Here is a 12,000-nt window from a genome sequence, read left to right as displayed (position 1 = left end):
GCCCTCCAACACCTGTGACAGGTGTGTGCAGGTGGTCCAAGAAGACAGGGAGGCTCCCAGCCTAAGCTGCTAGGGAAGGCAGAGACCCTCTCGGGCCCGGGACAGATCCAGTTTCAGTCCATTTTCCCACCTAGTTGCGTGAATTCCCCTAAGGGCAAGCGCTCATCCTCTTTCCATGGGGAAACCCACTGTATATACTGGGCTGTGGCCCTGCCACCAGCACCCTCTCCTGCTGTGCCTGGTAGGGACACATAACACAGGGCAGGCTGGCCACCTTCACAGGGCCAGTACTCCTCCCTCCCGGCTGTCCCCAAAGGCAGCCACAAGACAACCTTCCAGGGTCTGCCCAGCCAGGGCCAAACCCGCTGTGAAATGAAGATCCTCCCAGTCAGGATGGGGCCTGTGCCGAGACTGCCCCCCAGTGGCCCCTGTCACAACTGCAGCGACCCTAAGAGGCCTGTGGCAGAGGCCTCAAAGTATCTTCAAGGACCCAGGCTAAGGCCTGCTGAGGCAGGGAGGGAAAGAAGGGATTTCTAACATCAGAACCCTTCCATTAAACAAGAAGCTGCCCCTTAGTTGCACTAAATGGCTTGTTTCCTCAGTGCAATTAAAACAAGATTTAATCTACTCAAAGGGCTATTTTTAGTATTGTTTTTGCAGCTTATTTTTGAGAGACGGGTCTCGCTGTGTTACCCAGGCTGGAGTGCAGTGGCTATGTACAGGAGCAATCCCACTACTGATCAGCGCGGGACTTTTGACATGCTTCATTTCCGACCTGTCCTGGTTCACCCCTCCTTAGGCAACCTGGTGGTCCCCCGCTCCCAGGAGGTCACCATATTGGTGCTGGACTTAGCCTGGACACCCAGTGGGTACAGTACACTACAGCCGAGAACTCCTGGGCTCAAGCGATCATCCCATCTCAGCCTCCAGAGTAACTGGGCCCATAGGCATGTGTCACTGTGCCTGGCTATCTTTCTTTTTTTTAAAGGGAGATATACTCACAGGATGTCTGGACCAATACTGCGCAGTGACCCTGGGCAAAGCATGAGGGGAAGGAAGAGGCAGAGGCCGCAGCAGGCACATGGCCAGGCTCAGGGATCTCTAGCCTGCCCGGGGGGCCCCGTTTAAACACAGCCACCGAGGCTCTCCCTAGTTATTCCAGACTCCAGGCCAAGGGACAAACCCGATGCTGCTATCCCTCTTAGCAGAACCCAACAGGGAACCACAGGAAGAAGCTGTGTAAGTAAACAGCAAAGGAATAAAACCTGCAGGAGAATAAATATTTCATGCGCCACACCAAGCACTGAACAGTTTTCTAGCATGGAGCATGAGGGCCCTGTCAGGCCCCCGAGTTCACAGTGCTGTAAGGCCACATGTACAGCCGGCCACAGGGGAACCACTGCAGCCAGGGGAGACCAGGCCCTGGCCAGGCCCTGCTTCCCATCATGCCCCAGGTCCTAATGGGGCAGCTACGCTGGCTGGAAGCAGTCCATGGGTAGGCAAAGTCACAGCACCTGTGCTGGGGCCCTGGGGAGCCCTGAGGAAGAAGATGCCTACAGGAGTCAAGGCACCCTGATGTTATCAGGCCATGCCAGGTAGGTGCTGGCTGCCCTCAGTTCTCTGGGTAGTAGGCAAGGCTGAGCCTGAGAGGCCTCAGGGACGGGGGCTGGGAGAGGCAGAAGGGATCTCACTTCGGCCGTGCCGGGCAGTGTGAGCCCGGGGAGACTTAGCTGTGGCCTGGTGACAGTCACTCCCAGTCATCCCTGATCAGCGGGGGCGCATTCCCTCACTGCCCTACTGGATAACGGAGGCCGGCCAGAAGGGAGGACAGATTTTAAACCACAACACGCTTCCGTCCCAGAACCCAAGGGTTTCTTATCCCAGGAAAGCACCACAGCCTTGAGAGCTAGAAAGATACTCAGGAATCATCCTACCCAGCCCTCCTTTGTGGACAGCTGAGGAAAATGAGGCTCAGGGAACAGAAGCAGTGTCCCTAGGTCCCTGAGCTGGGCCTGGAGCAGAGCTATGGAAGCCTGGCAGGTCATCCCCACCAACTCTGGCTGATGGTCTTCGCTCAGCCCTTCAGAGTGAGCCCTGGGGGTATATGACATGGGGGCCTGGGACCAGCACAGCCCCAAGGCAGGAATCCCAGGGCAGGCAGGAGCAGGGAGGCCTGGGCGCACTAGGGCCAGCTCATAAGACCTGTGTCTGCAGCCGGGGTCCGAGGGACCACCACACAGATTCCTGGGAAATGCTTTCATAAAGGGCTAGAAAACGGGCATGTGTTTTACTATCAATACAAAAGCAATAAAACTCATTTTTTTCCCTTAAAATCAAAAGCTGTCCCCTTCTTGTTAAAAAAGAAGTCCAGGCTCAAAAGCAGAGGAAGGTGGAGAGAAGAGGTATTATTAGTAATTAAAGCTTCCACCTTGCACTCTTCATCTGCTGTGAGTGGCCTCCTGGGAACTAGGTCAGGGTGCGTGTGTAGTGCCCTGGATCTCAACATGGACTTGATTGGTCTCTTTACTTACTGGTGGGGATACCTTTGAGCAATCCATTTTCTTCCTCAGTCTCAGCTTCCCCACAGGCAACACAGGCATTATAACGTGAAGATGAAAGAACAGAAATGAAAGGGGCAGGCAGAAATGCTGGGGCAGGATGTCGTGCAAACAGAAGGTGCTCAATACACACCGAACAAATCGGAAAGTGAAGGTTCATCCCTCCTTCCTTCCTGGGGCTCACTCACCTGGTGGTGCTCTCCGGCCTGTGCTCTGCCTCCGCCGGCACCGGGGGCCGGCCCATGTCCAGGTGCTGCTCCAGCACCTGCTGCCGGAACTCCGACACCTGAGACTGCCGGTCCTCCTTCTCCTGCCGCAGCCGCCGCTGCCGCGCCAGCCACTTCTCCTCCTCATTGGTGCGCTGGATCAGCAGGGCTGTGGCAGCACTGCTGCTAGGCAGAGAGAAGATGCCATGGTTGGAGATGAGGCTGGGCACTGTGTGGTGTGGGGCAGGCACCGGATGCAGGGGGTGTTGCACGGGCTTGGGCGCCTGCAGGCCGGCATCCTTCAGCTTCTCTGTGGGGGGAAACGCGGTCAAGCAGGGTCTCAGCCACCGTGGGACAGCATGCTCCCTCCCCATCCTCTCTCACACAACTGCCCAGAGAAACCAGAACCCTTCCAAAGGGTTCTTCCCGCAGCCGGAACCAAGATATTCAAAAGGGGCCCTAAGGGAGCTTTCAAGAACCATGTCTTGTCCCTGGAAGGAAATGCTCTGTGGCTGGCTGGCACAACTCTTGCCCAGCCAGTGCGGTGCCAGAGCCAGCTCGCACTGGCTCAAAGAGCAGACTATTAAATTTCCGGGAAACACGCAAAAGCTGGTTGTTATTACTAGACAATTGTTTCGTAAACTTACCGGAAAATAAAATCAACAAAGCACTCAAAACTTATCCGTTCCTAATGCCCCAGCTACATTTCCCAACTGTCCTCCTGGGGTCATCTACATCCACTATGTCTATATCGTGTGCCAGTGAGCCTCTGCTCCCTACTCCGTGTTCAGCCATGCCACGCTTTTAGGGTGAACTCAGCTGGGGAACATTTACACCACGGCAGCCGGCATGTGCTGCAATTCAGGGCTCCTCCCTACGGGTGGCTGAGACCTTGCCCAGCACAGCCCACCCACGCCCAGGTACCTGCTCGGGTTGGGGTCAGTTGCTCCGAGGGCTTGCCCCGCTCCTCAGTGGCATGGCCACGCAGCCCATGCAGCTCGGCCACGGGCAGGAAGGTGGGCTCCAGGGCCTTGGCGGCCAGCAGCTCCTTCTCCCGGGCCCGCTGTTCCCGCTGGCGCTCCAGCTCGCGCTCCTTCTCACGCTCACGCTCCTTCTCTTGCTCGCGCTCCTTCTCACGTTCGCGCTCACGTTCCTTCTCCCGCTCGCGGTCAGCCTCACGCTCACGCTCACGCTCCCTCTCCCGCCTTAGCTCCTCGTCCATCTGCAGCCTGCAGCATGTGGAAAGAGTCGGGGGCTCTTGGGGGCTCTGCTGCACCAGGAGCAAGAGAGGGACCTGGGGCAGGCCCTTAAAAAGCATAACCAGGAACGAACCAGGGCAGTAATCCGAATAGTCACGGGAGGTGAGCAGGGTTTCACTGGTGCAGGAAGAACTTAAGGTCCATACAATCAAAGCGACTTACAAAATGCCCAAGCACCCCCGAGAGCTCCTCGGCCTGCAGGTTTACTGCAGGAGACCACGGCTACCGAGACAGGTGCTATTTCACAGCAAAGCCTGAACAATCATTGTCCCATTTGGCAGGTGGACAAACTGTGAGGACACGCATGGCCAAGGAGTCCAGTCAGGTTCCAGCCCAGGCTTTCTGCCCAGCTGCCGTCAAGGGACAGGGAGGGCAGAGGGGCTCCTTGGCCCGAGATGCACTTACCTCTCCGCACTGAGACCGGACATGCGCTCCGAGTGCAGTGCTGCCAGGGATGAGTGGGAGAGTTCGGGGGGGTAGCGGACCCCGGAGAGGTGGAGGTGCATCGCTGATGGGTGCAGCGGAGGCAGGGAGCCAGGGGTGGGGATGGGGTAGAACGGGGACCTCAGGGCAGACAGGCAGTAGGAGTCGTCCATCCTGTGCAGAGAAGACAAGGCTGTGAGCAGCAAATAAACCAAGGGGAAGACCCAGCCCTGTCGACAGGTGTGTCTCAGCCAGGTACACACACCTGCCTGAGCGTGGGGAACGTGACAAAATGGCTGGGGATGAAGACCATGCCTGCTGCTAGCCCCAAAGCCCCTTAATGCCGGAGGCTGCTAGGTGCTGATAGCTTGGGGTTCAGGACGCCGCTTGCCACCTCCCTCGGCTCAGCCAGACCAGCACACAGTGGTCAAGTGCCCAGGCCCTTCCAAGGCTGGCCAGCAGGCTGGTCTGCCCTGACGTGGGGTGGTCCATGTCATGACTACAGGCCCCTCTGACTAGGATGGGCAGAGATTCTCCACGGACCCAGGCCATGCCACAGTGCCACCGGGGTCTCCTGCTACACGGCAAAGCATCGCCTCTCCCACGGGCAAAGCCCTGCTCTCTCAACAGTGACTTGCTGTCAGTGGACCCCCCAATGAGAATAGGAGGAGCCAGGGATGACAGCACAGTCACCAAGGGGGACTGTCTACCAGGAGGGGACCCCTAATGGGCCATCAGGGCTGAATTTGGGCTCAAAGCTGGGGACGATTTCAGGGGCTACTCTAAACACTCCCCTGGGAGCCTGGCTCCCAGGTCGTTAAGAAACACCTTCCCTGCCAGGTTCCATCTTGCCAGGAACAGATCAGCACCTAGAGGAGAGGACACGTGGGGGATGCCTCACCTGAAGGCCGGGTGGGGGAAGGGGTGTGGGGCCAGGTAGCTGGGATGGTAGTAGGCTGCAGCAGTGGCCGGGTCCAGGCTGAGGGGAGGCAGTGAGGACATGCGGAGGTCGTCAGTGGTGTGGTAGGGCCGGAAGCTTCTCAGGTAGTCCTCGGTCACGGTGCTGGGGGGCACCACGTGGTGCACAGGCCGCTGGAGGCTACAGGCAGGGATAGTGGACAAAGTGGGGACAGGTGAGTGGAGACCTGCTCCTGCGTAGGGGGATGGCTAACCTCCCTGCATCACCCTTGGCGCTCAGTCGGCACCCAGACTCCTGGCACCCAGAACGAGGACGGGGCTTAAGCAGCGGCGGGAGCGAGCTGCCACTGCCACCTCAGTGTGAAGGGGCACAGACAGGGCTGCAATCCCCACGACTGAGTGGCCGACGACCATCTGGCAGGCACACCCTCATCTGTGCAGACCGCAGGCTGCCTGGGGACCCAGACCCTGAGCACTTGTGTCCCCACCTGGCCGCCTCACCGAAGTCCCCGCCGACCAACTTACTTGAGTGGCGGGAAGCGGGAATCCTGCACAACTGAGCTGGGGGAGAGGCCGAAGGGGTAGGGGGTGCTGAGCAGGTGCGACGGGATGGCTGGGCCCCCTGCCTTCTCCTGGGGGAGCGGGGGCTCCACAACGAGGCGTTCCCGACCTCCACTGCTGCTCCTGGAGCCGGCATCCTGCGGGACGAGAGCATCCGGTCAGGGCGGGAGCCTGGTAGAGGCCACTGCCCACAGGACAGAGCCAGGTCTCCTGACTCACGGGAAAGCGCTAGATTTAGTTCATGTTCCAGAAACATCCTTTCCCTAAGGCTTTCTACACAAAACATGGTGCATGTGGCATGGGAAGCAGAACCGTAAGGAAGCGGATGTGGCTCCGACAGGTCTGGAGTGAAGTGAAGTGCATCTCGGGGTCTGTCTCCCTCCCTGGGCCTCCTCAGTCCAGCAGAAGAACTAGAACCCTCAAGAACCACAATGTGCACAGGTGAAGGATGCAGGGCGGCAGGGGCTCCTGCCTCCACGGACCTCCTGGCGTGGACATCCGAAGATCACACCAGACACACACCCGGGGAAGCAGACACTGTTGGCACCCAGCACGCCGTGAAGCGAGTGCCACGATGTAGCCAACACGACCACTGCACTGACAGCTGCCCACCTGACCTCAGATGTCCTGGCCCCAGTGCCCACGTGGAGGACAGGGGCCAAAGGAAGCTGGCACTGCCCCCGGGCTGAAGGTGCTGGTCTGCCCCCAACCACCTCCTGGGGTGGCCCTGGCCCTGGAGCCCACCAGAACAGGCAGCAGCTGGGCCCTGACTGGCCAGCTGGGGTACTGGCCTTCACACACACGGTGGGGCAGGGAAGGCGACAGCTCGCCTGTCCCAGGCTCCTGGACAGACAGTGGACCTGGGCGTAACTGGGAAGGTGGCCCAGAGGACTCAGATAAGGGGTCTGCTCCAGGCACAAAGCAGGAGGCGGCAGTGGCCAAAGCCCACCTTCCGGGCTGAGGTCCCTGCCACGTTCAAGGATAGGCCACGCCACCCCTAGCCACGCAGAGGCTGCCCCACACACCCATCCACGCGGGGTCCAGCCCGGAGAAACCAGAGCATGAAAAGGCCCTGCTTGTTCCTGTTATTCGTGCGACTAAGGGGGAGGCGGGGGAAGGGGGAGGCAGGGGGAGGCGGGGGAAGGGGGAGGCAGGGGGAGGCGGGGGAAGGGGGAGGCGGGGGGAGGGGGAGCAAGCCTCAGAGCGGCCCAGACGGGGGCTGTGCTCTGGATAGCTGCCAACCCAGGCATCACTCTGTCACTGGGCAGCCGCTCTCAGCCTCAGCATCTTCCCCATGTGGGGACAGCCCTGCCCAGGCCTTACCCTGACCTGGGGGTGTCTGAAAGCCATGGCCACGCTGGCCCCTCTGAGCTTCCCAGGGATGCAGAGCCACAGGAACCTGGCCCTTCCTCAGGTTCCATGTGGCCATGTCAGGTAATGACTGCTGATCAGCGGGCAGTGCTCCTGAAAGCACCAGCCACTATCTGCCTCCCTGAACCACAAAATGCCAAACACCCAAAAAACAATGAGGCCGTGGCCGTCTCCCCACAAAATCAGCAGGAATGATGGCCCAGAGGCTCTGAGACCTGCCCCACCATGGAGAGGCATCTGTCTGCCAGGGGCCGTGCCTGTGTCCCTGACCCACCAGCCCCTCTTTCTGGGCCCATCCATCTTCATGGCGGCAGACGGTGACCCGGCAGCAGCACATGGCACCCGCGCAGAGGCAGTGCAGGCAGCCCCGGCCGGCGCCTCCCCACTCTCCACGCCCCAGGAGACAGTCAGCAAGGATTAATTGGAGGAGCCGCCGCCACCGCCTGGAATCTTCAATGAGAGGCAGCATCTGCTCCCTTCCCGTGGGCTGAGCCCCGGCCCCCCCTTCTCTGTCCGGTCCTCCTGGGTTCACCTCTGACCTGCCCTTCCAGGGTGCTGGTCTCAAGGGTAGGAGGTACACACGGGCACTGATGCCCTGTGTGGGGCCGGGAACTTCCTATTGAGGGGCCAGCGCCTGGCCTTGGGGTCTCCAGCCGGTGTCAGCAACCGGGGTAGTGGGGGAGTGGCTGAGGGGCCAACCTGACCTTGGGAGACCCGGCCATCCTGTCGTACCTCGTGCACACATCAATGGCATATGCCTGTCACAGTACCTGCTCAGAGGGCAGCGGAGTTCATGGCACAGCTATGAACGGGCATGCGGGGGACTCAGGGCAGTGGAGTTGATGGCACAGCTGTGCATGGGCATGTGGGGAACGCACCAGCAGGGTGGAGGCCCGGACATGGCAGGTGCGTTGCCAGGTTTGCCCGCCTACCCCAGCTCCATGAGGCCATTTCCAGGCTGGGCTTCTAGATCCTGCCTCACACCCCTACCCTACCTGGCATAGGTCCAAACATCTGAGGAATGGAGCATGAGGAAAGAGACACCCGGTTCCCAGGGTCTGGGATGGAGTGAAGGAGATGGAGTGGCCCCTGGCCCCCCGGCATCCAGGTAGCACCCCAATGAACACCAGGCCCAAAGCTAGCGGGTCTCTGGATGCCCAGAACACGGGCCTCGCCTGCTCAGGCACCCAGGGGACCTGGACTCCCCCTCCCAGGCTGGTGGTGAGGCCTCCAGGGCAGGAGGGACACGACGGCCAGGGGGTTCAATCATCACCCAGCCCTGGGTGGCCAGAGTCAGAAGAGGGCTGGAGGACAGACCTCGACCTGAGGACAGCACCCAGGGAGAAGCTGCCGACAGCCCAGGCCTGCTGCCCTCCTCCTCATGCTGCCCGCGCCGTGGGCCGGGTCAAACGGCAGAGCACAGGGCCCCAGCTGCCCCGCCACAAGGAGGGGCCTGTCCCCGGCCCAGACACGGCCCTTGAACCCCTTCTCCCCTCAGCCAAGGACAAAGCCCTGCTCGCAGACCAGATGGCACCTTCCTGGCCTGGCTGAGGACAAACAGGGAGTCCGGGAGGCTGGGGGGCGGCCAGCAGGTGGGGTAGGGGCCCAGCGAGCCAGACCCACACGTCTGTGGCTTCCGTCTGGCTGGCGCCCAGCCAACCCTGGCACAGACACCTGGGAACTAGGTCAGCGGGGCCTGGAGTGACGCACAGGGCTGCCGCCCACCCAGGCAAGGCTCGGCAGGCTCGGCAGCTACCCCAAAGGCACCCCGATAGCGGCAGCCGGGGTCTCACTGCCGTATCCACAGACAGATGCATCAGGGCGCATCTGTGGGCAGCTTTTCATTTCTGAACAGCGGCTGCAGCCGCAGCTGCACTGATGAAAGAAAGAAGGGAGAGGAGGGGCAGAGGAGAAGGGGGAGGGGGAGGAGGGAGCAGAGGGGGAGGGGGAGGAGGGAGCAGAGGGCGAGGGGGAGGAGGGAGCGGAGGGGGAGAGGGAGCGGAGGCGGAGGGGGAGGAGGGAGCAGAGGGGGAGGGGGAAGTGAAGGGGGAGGGGGAGGAGGGGGGGAGGGAGCGAAGGGGGAGGGGGAGGAGGGGGAGGAGAGGAGGCAAATCCGTCATTCTCCAGTGATTAGAGCAAGGGTTCCATAGTCAGACAGGCAGCACGTGCCCTGTTAGCTTTAAAATAGGCTTTTTCATCTCATTTGTTCTCTCGCAGCTCCCACTACCTGGGAGAGAGGGGTGACCTCGACAAGGGGCCGAAAAGCCTCCGGCCTGGCAGCTCCTGCCTGCATCTGCAGCCTCGGAGACCCCTAAGGACTCATGGCCACAGCTCTGGGCGGGGTGGGAGGGGAATCCTCTCTCCACCTCCCCGCTCCGAGAGGATTAAATTCCCGGCTGAGCCTCTGTGCCCGAGTGAGGAGCCTCTCCGTACATCACCTGCTAATCCAGCTCCCGGCCCCGCGCCTTCCCTGGTGGCACCGTGTTCCATTAAGCGCAGCGGTGGTAAACTGCTGGAGCGGATCTGTCGCGCCCCTGCTCTGCTCTGGGGTTGCTCAATGTTCCCGAGGCGGTAAGGACCCTCCGAGGAGGGACCAGCTCAGAGCGGCGGAGTCGCCAGGAAAGGCGCTGGAATCCCCTCGAGGCGTCCTGGGTCTAGGCCAGGAGCTCTTGTCAGGGTCAAGGCAGTGACTGGGTGCAGGGTCCTGGCTGGTAGAGGCTCCTGGTCCAGGCTGGGGCAGGGAAGCGGCCTCCCTTGAGCTGCGGGCGGTGGCACCAGCAGCCAGGTCCCACCAGTGGGGCGCAAGGAGCCTCAGCTGTTTGAGTCAGGTGATTCAGGGCCCCTTGGGGTCAAGGCTGGCCCTGGGGGGTGGCCTCTGGAGGCAGCGGAGCTGGTAACAACTCCCTCATCCTCCCTTCAAACCAGGACCAGGGCCGCCACGGGCTGCTGCAAGCCCTGCGGGGGATGGAGGCCCCTCTGGCCAGGGTCCACCCTCCAGGCCACGCCCTGCCCCTCCATCTCCAGACCTCGCATGAGGATGAGTGAAACTAAGAGAGGCTTCGGGGGCAGAGGAGGTCCAGCAAGGTGAGGACCCCGGGCAGGTTTGTCCCCTCGGCCAGGGAAGGCGTGAAAGGAAGCAGAGGCAACCTCAGGCCCCGGGGGTCCCAGTCCAGAGCTCCCAGGGATCCCCACTGGGACCCTGGATCAGGGCCTGCCCAGGGGCTGTCACCTGTGGACTGAGGCTGGCTCCCTTCCCACGCCTCTGGGGATAGAGGACAGACAGGCCCTGATGATGACCAGGTGGCTTCTATACCCATGTCCCCCTGGGGGAGAGAACTGGTACAGGGAAGAGCCACTCTCCCCTCCTCCCCGCCTTCTTTGTGGTTTAATTAGTATTTCTAAGTGGGGCTGCCCCTCTGGGAACTCAGCAGAAAAGTCCAGGCGACAGCAGCCCGAGAATCGTTCTTAATTAGGAAGGGCCCACTCCAGGCTGTGCGCCAGGGGTAGGAGGCCAGGAGAGCTGCAGGTAGCCACCTGAGGGCACGCAGGCCCCAAGCAGGGGCAGAAGAGCAGCTCCCAGTGCCAGCTCCTTCCACACAGGCAGGCCCCAGTACAGAGCGAGGGGCCCACAGACATAAGGAGCCCCGAAAACTTGGGGAGAGACCACTGCTGGGAGCCCCAAAACACACCCCCAGATGTCTTGTTCTGATAGCGTCTGGGCTGATATCTTTCCTACCTCAATTCTTTGTTCAGTTCATAGACCGTGACAGTCAGAGCTAGTTTGCCGGGTGTCAGCGTGCAAACACCACTTTACGGCTCGACGGTGTCACAGCTTGAACTGGACTCCCACCCCCGCCCAAATCCGTGTTAGAGCCCCGACGGCCAGGGCCTCAGGACGGAACTGCATTTGGAGACACGGTCTTTAAAGAGGTGACTAAATGAGAATAAGGACATTAGGGTGGGCGCTAAACCAACTGACTGGCGTCCTTATGAGAAGAGGAGATCAGGACCCAGACACGGAGACACCACAGACGACCCAGGGAGAAGGCAGCCACCAGCGACCCAGGAGAGGCCTCTGGGGAAACGAGCCCTGCCGGCCCCCAGATTGTGAACTTGTGGCCTCCAGAACTGGAGAAAATAACGGGACACCCCCAGTGGGTGGTTTCTTCTGACAGCCTGATGAATGGGCCGATGTACTCACCCGCACAGGGCCTCCAGGAGGGTGCCGCTGTCACCCTCACGTTGCAGGGAAGGAGACGGAAACTCGGGGGTGGGGGGGTGGGGGAGGGAGTGTCTTTGGAATGTAAACTCAACCTCGAAAGCTCCAGAGCCCCCAACGGATGCCTGAATCCAGCCTCCCCACTTAGAGGACGCTGGGCTCCCTGCCCCGCCCCACTCACCTGCCGGCTCTCACTCCTCCAGACGCCATTGACGGTTTTGGTTGGAGCGATGGTCACCACGGGGGGTGTGCTGGGCACGCTGTGGCCCCCGGGGGGGACAATGATAGGACCCATGGGCACGCGCTTGGGTGTGCTGGCGGGGGAGCTGTGGTTGGTGGCCGGAGAGGACACGGGGGACGACTCGCTGCTCAGTGAGGACCCTGTGGAGGAGAAGACGGTGGCCTGAGAGCCGCGGTGACAGCCGCTTGCGGTGCCAGCTGGGGACCTGGGCTCCAGCTGCCCCCCTGCCCCAAGTGAGGCCCCC

At 61.2% G+C, this 12,000-nt stretch overlaps 1 protein-coding gene across 10 annotated transcripts in view; it reads right to left on the bottom strand.

The window, feature by feature from the left end:
- GSE1 (Gse1 coiled-coil protein) overlaps nt 1–12,000 on the bottom strand; it is a 500,278-nt gene that overhangs the window by 14,726 nt on the left and 473,552 nt on the right. For all 10 annotated transcript variants that reach the window (XM_055299775.2, XM_055299774.2, XM_055299777.2 and 7 more), the window contains 6 exons: nt 11,697–11,896; nt 5,890–6,062; nt 5,348–5,545; nt 4,429–4,620; nt 3,689–3,993; nt 2,747–3,074 (listed from right to left, as the gene is read on the bottom strand). In XM_055299775.2, coding sequence (XP_055155750.1) covers nt 2,747–3,074; nt 3,689–3,993; nt 4,429–4,620; nt 5,348–5,545; nt 5,890–6,062; nt 11,697–11,896 — 1,396 coding nt within the window. The remainder of the gene's footprint in view (nt 1–2,746; nt 3,075–3,688; nt 3,994–4,428; nt 4,621–5,347; nt 5,546–5,889; nt 6,063–11,696; nt 11,897–12,000) is intronic.

This window comes from Symphalangus syndactylus, chromosome 11 (genome assembly GCF_028878055.3).
Source record: "Symphalangus syndactylus isolate Jambi chromosome 11, NHGRI_mSymSyn1-v2.1_pri, whole genome shotgun sequence".
NCBI lineage: Eukaryota > Metazoa > Chordata > Mammalia > Primates > Hylobatidae > Symphalangus > Symphalangus syndactylus.
Note: the sequence above shows the minus strand (reverse complement) of the source record. Positions and strands in the feature narration are given on the sequence as shown.